Here is a 10,870-nt window from a genome sequence, read left to right on the forward strand (position 1 = left end):
GCTCCGGCCGCTCCCGGATGGAGCTGCGGCGGCTCCCGCCCGCCCCGGCGGGGAGCGGCAGCGCCCTGTAACCCCTGCGAGCCCGTGCGGGGCAGCAGCACATGCACAGCACGGCCGGCCGCGCTGCCCGGCGGCAGGCACGGCTTGCTTCTCCCGGGCCAGTGCCGAGCACCACGGACAAATTCCGATCTTCTGATCTTCTTTTAATGAGGGCAGAAAGCTCCGCCGAGCCTCGTGATCCAGCTGATGCCCGAGCGATGGACTCGTTACAGACCAACAGGAAGGAAAACCAACACGTTAGCAGTCGGAGTGATCCATTTAATTTCCATCTTTTGCACTTCAAATAAATCGGGAAGCTAAATTTAAGCTGCTCTAAGGAGCTCATCGGCAACTCAGTACCTTGCGCTGCAAAGCGAGGACAGCCCTGTCCCCCGTGCACCGTCCAGCTCCTGCAGCCAGACACACAGGGAATGTGCATCAGGTAAGGTGCTCCTGCCACAGCAGGCCAAGGCCACTCGCGCCGACGTGAATGAAAGTACACTCTAGAGTGGTTATGGTGGAAAGGCCATGTAAGACCTCATAACTAACCTGTTCCTGCCCAAATACTGAGGTTTCTCCATCCTTCAGATTGTATACCCAGGATCAATCCAAGTAAGTTCCTGCACGCACATCTATTTGAATTACTTTAATAAGTCAGACCACTACTCTTGTGCAAAACTTTTTTATTAAAAAGAGAAAGGGTTCTTTGTAACAAAAAGCAGATACAATGCTAATAATAAAATTTAACTTTTCAAAGATTTCAAGAAACCAGATGTGAATTTTTTGACAAAGACTGTCTCAAGTTTAGGAAGTCTTATTCTTACACCTGAAAACACAGCCAACACATCTGTCAATTATGACTCCTTAATTATAAACCTCACTTTTCAGTTGGGAGATTTACCAGTACATTATCAAGTTTTAACATGCAGCATCCATGATGAAGCTGTAAATAATTCAAAATAATGTTGCTAGAATGCTTAGATTTCTACAGAACCTTTCACATTTCATAGCTTTAACAGTTTTCCTTCCAACTCTCATGAACCAACATTAAAAGTTACATTCCCCTGTATATATATATATAAAAACATCAGCTTAAAAAAACCCCCCATCTCTCTCAGGTGACATAAAAAGAATTTCCAAGAACCCCACAGTTTCGCTTTAGAAATAACACTTGAAAAATATCTTTACAGGGAAAAATAAAAATCCAGGGTTTACCTTTTCTTCGGTTTTATGTGCATGTGTATTATGGACATCACTTTACAGTGAAGATCTTGCCCTTAGTGACTACCTTCCTGCTTGTCAAAACCAAGCAGGCAGCAAGGAAGAAACAGCATGTAAGCTTGCTCAGTTACCCATCCTGGAGCATCAACAAGTGACAGCTGTCAGAATCTGAGGTACCTCACACTTCCTCCACAGCACTAGGACCAAGCTGAGGCCTCTCCCACACACGCCAAAAACAGACTTAACGAGTAGCATTAAGAATGAACCTGACATTTCCCAGTAGTTCAAGCTGATCAATACTTCAAAGGGATACTGCAGTCACTTCATGCAAAAAGCTGTCTGTTCACATAAATAGCCTCTGCATCAGTACCATATACTAGGCATGGTCCAAGAACATCTAAACTATTCACAGACAAAGTCTGATTTGGAATTAGGTTGGTGATTTCCATGCGGTCTTTGGTCGGATCGTTGCTTAGCCAGGCACTTACTACAGACTGGTTAATGGTACTGTGAGAAAGATAGGCAGTGCTTCTTCCTCCTGAAGGAAAGAGGGAAGACAAGGAAGTAAGTTTCAATTTAGTTTATAGATTCTCAGAATCTGGAGAAACACAGTAGATACGGGTCAGACATAATGGAAATAAAATTTTACATTTCAGTCAGTTTTCAGATTAGTTGAGATGTCATTGCTTTGGTCATTTCTTTCATTTTAAGGAAAAAATAGCATAAAAAAATCAAGTACTTGAGGTGATTACAGAAGCCTTCTACCAGCTCTGCAGTCACTTGAGACAAATCACAACAGCTATGTACTCATCTCACTGAACAGACAGCGTAAGGACCTGCAAGTTTTTCTAGCCAGATACTAAAGCAAGGACAGAAGAACAAAGGTATTTTTAAAGTGTTTTGCTCTTTTTGGGGTTTTCAGCTTTGCTTCAATAACACTTATTCCCTACTGCTCCTCCTCCCTACTTACTCTGCAGCAAGTGATATACCTATATTTGACTTTGAATTTTTCCACATAATATTTTACATTCAAATTCAAGTCTCACACTATGAGAACTGTCATTCAGCATAAAATTAGCAGGTGTCTGAAGTGATGCTAAAAGACTTATACTTCATATACTTGAAAACATGCAGAGTGCAACTTGAATCAGTAATCCCATCATTTTCATACATAAAACTTTACTTTGAATGACAACTTTGAGGCCAAAGGCAGCAGGTGACAACTGAAAGTTTCCCCACAATTTGCAGTCTAAAGTAGCAAGCCCTTAGCAGTCTTTCTGATTAGAATGTGAAAATAAATGCTTATATTAAGTCAGTATCATAACTTTAAAATCCTGCCACCATGCAAAAGGATAGTTTCATTCACTGAAAGTTCCAATTATTACCCTGCATTGTATATTCATAATTCCACTCTCATTAACCTATCAATTTTCTAACTTAGTGTAACTCCCTCAGAGACTCAGTAATGTCAGTCAGGCTGCCTCTGTCTCTTTTCTACATACAGATGATTTTTAAGTGAACACAATCTATCTTTGAGATCATAGATGTGCCCCTTCACACATTGGCCAGAGAGTAGCAGATTAAAAAAACCCAAACCAGACTACAAAAATCCCTGTGCAACTGCTTGCCGTATAAGTAGTTTTCCTCAAGTGCCTATCAGGGCTTGCTTTCTAAGAAAAGAAACCTGCTTTTAATTTTCTGTATTAAGATTGTGTTATTAATTCGGTCATGTGAGAACACTGACAAACTGACAAATTCAGTGCAGATGGACTTCAAAAATTCTTACCTTGATGAAGAAAAGATGGTTTTTCAGATACACTTGTGGAAGTATCCCAGTGCCAAAGAGATCCATCTTCAGAACACGTAAATAAATGATCAGGGTCGGAGGGATGGAAGTGAACTTCCCACACTGGAAGTATCAAACAAAACCACTTCAGAACAAGTCTCAAGTACTTCGATCAATGCATTGGATAGTATGACATAGACATGCATTTACAAGAACCCATGCTTCCATCAAAACCTTTCATTTTTAATTGTGTGTGGGTAGGAAACCCAAAGCCCTATCCTAAGTTATATACTGCAGTTTTCCCTCTGCTGGCAGGGAGAAAGGGGGAAAGAAAAAAGAAGAAAAAAAAAAAAAAAACAAAAGACGCTCTTTTGTTGCATTTTCAGTACTGTGAAAATTGTTAAAGTCTTCTCTGAATCCAGGCATTCTGCATACTACCATGTATCCCTGCTATTAAGTTTAAATCTGCACACAGCATGCATTCCTTCCCAGGACACACATTATTTTTTGTCTAAATACCACAACTGCAGAAGACATTTAAGTCAGTAAAATTTAAGATCAAAAAATATTTTTACTCCTTTAATGTAATTGTAACATCAAATCACAAAATTTTCAGCATAAAATTAATTGTCACCTTGTTCATGTAGTTACCAGGAGAGTAGCTGTTTCAGCACTGTGGAGGCACCAAACGAATGTTGAGTCTCCCCTTCCTCCTGTTTAAGTCAGTATCTGCATTCTGCTTTACTCTTATCTGCCTAACACAGCACCAGCTTCCATGACTATTTATACACCTACCCTGCTAGAAACACAGCCATTCTGTTCAAATGCATCTAACAGCTCATTAAAGAATTGCTTACTAAGTCTACTTTTAGTTTAGACAGAGTTCACTTTTAGGTAAGAAGAGTCTCCTATACAGAGAAGGAAGCCAACTGGATGAAAACACATGGAGTAGTAGTAAGCATCTTGGGAAGGGTATAGAGACGAAGGTTATGGAGGGATACAGAGTGAGGAAGGCTAAGGAGAACCTGGAACTGAACATGGCAAGATGAAAAGAAATAGCAGGAAGGACATCTACAGGTATGTCAGCCAGAAACAGAAGGTCAAAGAATGTTTATGTCTTCCAATAATCAATGCTGGAGAACTGGTAACACTGGACAAGGAGAAGGTTGAGCTATTCAACTTTCTTGCCTCAATCTTCAATGGCAACCTCTCTTCCCATACCTCTCAAGTGGGTGGGCTGCAAGACAGGGCCTGGGAGAGCAAAGTCCTTCCCGCTATAAGAGAAGCTTGAGTTCATTATCACCTAAGGAACCCGAATGTACATAAATCTATGCAATGCATCCCAGAGAAGGAAGTGGATGATGTAGTTGCCCAGCCACTCTCCACACCTGAAAAGCTATGGCAGCCAGGTGAAGTACTAGGGGACTGGAAAAAGGGAAAGATGGGCACAAACCCATGTTTTAAAAGAGTAGAAAGGAAGGCCCTGAGAATTACCAACCTGTCAGCCTTGGCTCTGGTCCTGGGAAAAACATGGAGCAAATCCTCCTAGAAGCTATGCTAAAACACATGAAGGACAGGGAGCAATTCAAGATAGCCAGCATGGCCTCACCAAGAGCAAGTTCCACCTGAACAACTTAGAGACCTTCCCTGAGGGAGTGACATCAGTGGACAACTGAAGGGCTATATATACTATTTATCTGGACTTCTGTAAGGCCTTTGAGACCATCTCCCACATCCTTTTAAACTGGAGAGATATGGGTTTGATGTGTGAACTGTTCAATGGATGAGTTGATGATGATGGTTGGATGGTCCCATCCATGAGGCAGTAACAGTTCAGCGTCCAGATGGATGTTGACGACAAACTGTGTCCAACAGGGGTCAATACTGTGACCAGTGCCATTTAATGACTTCATTGATGATATGGACAGTGGGATCAAGTGCATCCTCAGCAATTCTCCAGACAACACCGAACTGAGTGGTGTGGCTGATACACCTGAAGGACAGGATGCCATCCAGAGGGATCTGGACAAGATTGAGAAGTGGGCCTATAAGAACCTCATGCAGTTTACCAAGATGAAGTGCAGGGTGCTGCACCTGGGTCCAGGCAACCCCTGGTATCAACACAGGCTGGGGATGAACAGATGGAGAGCAGCCCTGCCAAGAAGGACTTGGGGTGCTGGTGGATGAGAGGCTGGACATGACCCAGTCATGTGCACTTGGATCCCAGAGAGTCAATTGTATCATGGGCTGTCTCAAAAGCAGCATGGCCACCAGGGTGAGGGAGGGGATTCTGCACCTCTGGTTTGCCCTTGTGAGACCAAACCTGGAGTGCATCCGGCTCTGGAGTCCCCAGTAAAAGGACAGGGATCTGTTGGGAGTGAATCCAGAGGAGGGACACAAAGATGATCAGGAGGCTGGAACATCTCTCCTATGAGGAAAGGCTGAGAGAGTTGGGATTATTCAGCCTAGAGAAGACAAGACTCCAAGGAGTCCTTACAGCAGTTTGCCAGTACCTGAAGGAGGCCTTCAAGCAAGCTGGAGAAGGACTTCTTATAAGGGCATGTAGCGATAGGACAAAGGGGAATGGCCTTAAACTGACAGAGTAGGTTTAGATTCGGTATTAGGAAGGAATTCTTTACTGTGAGGGTGGTGAGGCACTGGAACAGGTTGCCCAGAGAAGTTGTGAATGCCTCATCCCTGGAGATGTTCAAGGCCAGGCTGAATGGGCCTCTGAGCAACCTGGTCTAGTGAAAGGTGTCCCTACCCTTGGCAGGGGAGGTTGGATATAAATGAGCTTTAAGGTCCCTTCTAACCCAAACCATTCTATGAGTCAATGAAGTAGCAAGTATGTGATTGTTTTCTACCACAGTCACAACACCTTATTTTTACAGAAACCAGAAAAATCTCTAAAATGCCACCTTCTTCTCCCCCCTCCATTTCAGATACTTACTTTCTGCTTCATGAGCCTTTAGCAGGGACACTGGCATAGTACCCTGCCTGATGTCCCATACACTCAGCATTCCATCCTGACCCCCTGTGGCCACAATATGCTGCTGATTGGGATGCCTATCCACACAGTGCAATGGAACTCTGTCACCTGCCCTGCAAAGAGAAAAAACAACCAAATAACCCAAACATTAATTTTTTATTTAGCTCCTATTTTCCCCTTCTTAATCCCTAGGAGCATTGACAAGTGAGGTACCAGTATCAACAGCACCTTCAATTTCTGCAGCATTTGACCACCCCAGGCTGAAGGCACATGACATCTACTGGAAACCAGAGGTATGGCAATAACATGAAGCTACAATCGCATGAGGATCAGGTTCTGTGCCTTATGGTACACATCTGACATCAACACAGCATCTGACAGCTTTACAGGAGTGAGAGAGCCTTGCATGCAAATAATGCTCTACATATACCTACAATAATAATAATAATAATATTCTGAGGCATGATGTAATTATAGTTTTAGTATATACTAACAGTTAAAAAGGGAAGCTGGGCACCAACAAAATTAGGTACCTAAACCAAAGTCTATGAACAGCAATGGGAATTATTACACAGACAACAACAGGACTGAAATCTAGCTCATTTTGTTTTCTCACAGTACCTTGTAAGGCACAAAGTTACGATTCAAATATATTCCAAATGCCAGAAAGCTTACATTAGGCCTGTGAAGAAAAGCAAATATTAACAGGTAAAGAGTTTTGGGTTGAGGATTGAAAGTTTTTTCCTCAAAAAAGAGAAGTGTACAGGTGTAATAGTCCCTCAAAAGTTAAATCATAAAACAGACCAGCTAAGCACAATGCTTAATCACAACAGTGGTTCAGCCATTAAGTAGTCTGCTTTTGCTTATTTGAATACCAAAGAAATTAAAATCCTTTTTAAAAAAAATCAGTAATTTATCATCCTGTTGTTAGGAAGCTATTAGGAAAGACTTGAATCCAATTATATAAAGTAGCACATGCTTTTCAGTAAGTAAGTAAAAAAGTGGAAGTCTTACAAAGAAAGTATTTGAGATGGTTCATTTCTTTGCTGCCTGAAGTCCCATATTTTTAACTGTCCAATTGAATTTACTGTCAAGATCTCAGTTGTGCGAAGGAAAGTCACTGCATGGAGTGTACTGCTGTCTGCATTGTCTGCAAGAGATGAGGAAAGCATTCAGGTAAACCTATGGAATGCTAGTCTCCATTTAATGGGAACAAAATAACTCTTAATAGAGAACAGAGCACAGCTACTTAAACATGTTCATAACCTCTGTAGTTTCAGGGTCAGAGACGGTCCAGTATCTGCAAATACCCTGTGCAAGAGGAGCCCTTGCTTACTACATCAAACACTACTGACACATATCTGTAAGAATCTGTATTAAATTAGCTCTGGTGATTACAGAACTACTTGTTGATTTGTAAGATTTCTTTTTGTAGTTCCTAGAAGAAGAATCAATTCAGCCAAGTTTATGGTTTTCAGAAGTTTTCTTTATATGCCCAGCACCTACTGACAGGAAGCAGCTATAGAGCTTTTCATAAAGGAGTTCTGAACACAAGAAACAGTAACTCTGGCTGAGAACATTAAGCAACTGTATGCAGAAACACTTAATTCACCAACTTTTAGACCTTTTCTGAACTGCCAGTGTGCTATCAAGTTAAACCTGAATTATGCTGTGCTTGTTAACAACTAAATAGCAAGGCTCTTTTTTTTTCAGGTCCTTTTCTCCAGTGCTTCTTTTTGTCAGAGTAATTTACAGTGTCAAACAATTCACAGCTTTGACGTGAAACTTTTGAGGCCTTCTGAAAAAACACACTATTTTCTTTTATTTCTGTTACTATATATAAACTTTTCATCTTTATTATGACAGGGCAACTTTGTTAAGTCTACTTTGACCTCAAATATTTTAAAATTCTTTGTGTAAGCCCGTACTGAAAATATAAGCAAATTATTATCTTTCTGCATAAGATGGAAACATTTTCTGATATTCAGACAAAAAAGTTACATCTATGCCTGGTTACAGATATTTGAATGACTTTTCTGCCTACTGTTTAAATGAAAGCAGAGACGAAGAAAAAAACTCACTGAAACACCATTAAAAAGAAATGTTAGCTTACTGAACACTGAGGTTCTAGAGGATTTAAAGTTTTATGACAGACTAACACTAAGTGGTTTAGCAATGATACACCTTTATGGCTCCAAACGATTTTTACATAATCTCTAACTTTAGAGGTTTTTTCCCTACCTTAACTGACTACAAACCTATGCACTTTGTACTGTACTCTTAAATCCACTAAACAATAACAAAAATACCAAGGCATTCCTTGACAACTGTTGAATGAGGTACAAGAGTTCTATCTTCATGTTAAGAATTCAGCTTAGTGCCTGGGAAATGTCAAGGTGTCACTGAATTGGGAACCAGTTAAACAGATTGCTTACACCACAGAACTCCATCCTGAAGAACCTGAGAGCATCTTCCAAGATATTCTCTTGTCCCTCTCCAACTTTTACTGTGAAACTATGAACTTACAAATACCTGGATGAATACGGAAATATATCTGAAATATGCTTTAAGTATTTGAATTCTGGAGGAGTACAGGAATAATCTGGAAGAAACATGTTCAACCTGGAATACTGAAATCAATTTTCAACTAACTTTTTTGTTTTGTTATAATAAGCTGAAAACCAAACAACCCCCTCCAAACAACTAATTTAAACAGATATTTGACATACCTATAGCTCTTACTGCATCTTTTTGGTCAGCTCTGAAGAGATTTATTCTACCATCTTCTCCAACAGTGACAATTTCTGGGTTGTTGCAGACGACTCCGGTACAGGCTGCTCCACCACCAGATGTGTCTTGATCCACATGATAATGGGCTTTCTCCCACCGATGGTTGGCAGATAACGTCTAAATAGTAACCAGACATGAAATTATGGTCTTAAATAATGAACCTGATAGAACAAAGCTTTCAGAATACTCATGAAACCAGAAACAAGCTCCAGGAAAGCCACACTATCTCATGGGAATGAGAGCCTCCTATACAGATATGAATCAAGAGATCTAAATTTTCATCCACTCTTAAGCACACAACCCTTCCACAAAACGTTAATTATTTCTTATCTGAACCACCATTTTCACATGATCTAGCAATTAGAAAGAACACGATGGACTATAAAATGTCTTTCACTAGACTGATGTCTTCAATCTTTCCTCAGGACAGGGGAAAAGAACTGAGGCCCTTAGAAAATAAAAGGTCAGATTCAGATCTTGATTGCAAAGAACTTAGTTTATTTTAGGTACCACACCAAATTATTAACAGACATTTGCCTTTATTGTGTCATTGTGAGCATATACAGTAATTATGCATTTGTTTTCAGTGATTTATATTCAAAGCAGAAGACTACAGAGTTTACATATCTTCCTTCACGTGACACTCATGAGAATTCATTCATAATTTGTTAGAATTGAACATGAGTCATTTAGTTCAAGAATGCAAAAACTCTGATAAGGCAGGAACAAGTCCTTTAATACCCACTGCCCCAAAACACTCCAATCTCTTAAAAGTATCAGTTTTCAATGAATGGGCTGTTTGGTTACAGATACAGGAGGCGATACCCCAATCTCACTCTGGAATCTAGTTTATGTGGCATGTGTGCAAAACATTTTTTTCTTTCCTTGTATGTATGAAGTCAGAGCTTTTTTTAACAGACTTTAAAAAGAAATATTTTTAGCAGTCAAATGTTTCTTATGCTAAGATCAAAGTGACCTGTATTACAGAGAATAGCATCTTAAACCTAGTGCATGTTACATACCTGGTTATTTTGATGATGACGGAATATAGTTACAGTTCCTGTTGATGAGGCAACCACGATTCTTTCTTGATCCAAAAACTAGACAGAGATAATAAGAATACTATTAGTCAATGTTAGTACCAAGGTGATAACTTTGATTTTAGAGTAACCTAAATTATTGGTAGGTCGAGGGGAAAAAAAAGAAACCCACAAAGCAATACTGATCGGTTTTGTCCTTTTCTTTCATAAGAATATTTGGCCAATCTCACCATTTTGACAGCTCACTCTCACTTAACTTCTCCTAAGTGACAAGCCCTTAAAAAATACGGATCTGTTCAACACAGCTATTTTACCTGCATATCCATAACATCACCGTCGTGCTGGATGTCACACAGCAGATGAGGCTCTCCATGATATTCATCATTGAGGCCCGCATTTCCAAGGTCGCCAGCAGACCAAATGGAGACCCTATTATCCTGAACGGAAACGACACCACATTTACTCGAAAATGCTTTTGAAAGTACCTAGCGATAAGCCTCAGCCAGGGAAAGCAATAGGCTGCGGGCTGCGCACCGTTCCCGAGGAAGCCGCCGCCGGCCGGAGGGAAGCGCTTGCCCAGGGGAATAACGCTGCCGTGCGGCGGGGCGGCCCCACGGCTTCTTTGGGGACGCGAGCACGGCAGATCAGCGAAGGGCGGGACTGCCGAGCCAGGCCGTGCTCACGGCCGGCTCCGGCCCCGCTCTCCCGCACCAAGCGGCGGAGGCGTGGGGGACCAAGGCAGCGTGGGGTGACGCCGCCGCCGCTCGCCCCGCGCCCCGGCGGGAAGGTCGCGCCACGCCTCCGGGCTCGCCCAGCCAGTACCTCGTTGTCCCAGGAGCCGGTGGCGAAGAGGTCGGGGGGCTGGAGCGCGGCGGCGGGCAGGGGCCGCCAGCGCGTCCGGCTGATCTTCTGCGACACGAACTTGGCGCTCACGTCCTCCATGGCCGCGCCCGCCCCGCGCCCGCTCCCGCCCGCCCCGCGCCGCGCGCGCTGATTGGCTGCGGC

General features: G+C 42.1%; 1 protein-coding gene across 2 annotated transcripts; it reads right to left on the reverse strand.

Moving 5' to 3' along the window:
- Positions 1-705: 705 nt before the first annotated feature.
- Positions 706-10,830, reverse strand: NUP43 (nucleoporin 43). Of its 2 annotated transcripts, none has more exons than XM_048296543.1 (8): positions 10,688-10,830; positions 10,180-10,302; positions 9,848-9,925; positions 8,765-8,942; positions 7,050-7,185; positions 5,997-6,148; positions 3,047-3,169; positions 706-1,798 (listed from the first exon to the last, which is right to left on the reverse strand). In XM_048296543.1, the coding sequence occupies exons 1-8, from the start codon at positions 10,805-10,807 to the stop codon at positions 1,584-1,586; spliced, it is 1,125 nt and encodes a 374-aa protein (XP_048152500.1). In that variant the 5' UTR covers positions 10,808-10,830; the 3' UTR covers positions 706-1,583. The 2 variants fall into 2 exon arrangements, with proteins under 2 accessions (XP_048152500.1, XP_048152501.1); XM_048296544.1 differs by lacking the exon at positions 10,688-10,830 and adding an exon at positions 10,400-10,577.
- Between the last annotated feature and the right edge of the window lie 40 nt (positions 10,831-10,870).

This window comes from Corvus hawaiiensis, chromosome 3, assembly GCF_020740725.1.
Source record: "Corvus hawaiiensis isolate bCorHaw1 chromosome 3, bCorHaw1.pri.cur, whole genome shotgun sequence".
Classification (NCBI taxonomy): domain Eukaryota; kingdom Metazoa; phylum Chordata; class Aves; order Passeriformes; family Corvidae; genus Corvus; species Corvus hawaiiensis.

Coding starts and splice junctions, on each gene's coding strand:
- NUP43 (XM_048296543.1), bottom strand. CDS start 10,807: ATGGAGGACGTGAGCGCCAAGTTCGTGTCGCAGAAGATCAGCCGGACG. Junction 8,943..9,847: donor GTCATCATCAAAATAACCAG/GTATGTAACATG, acceptor GTTACTATTTAG/ACGTTATCTGCCAACCATCG. Junction 3,170..5,996: donor AAAGGCTCATGAAGCAGAAA/GTAAGTATCTGA, acceptor TGATACTTCCAG/TGTGGGAAGTTCACTTCCAT.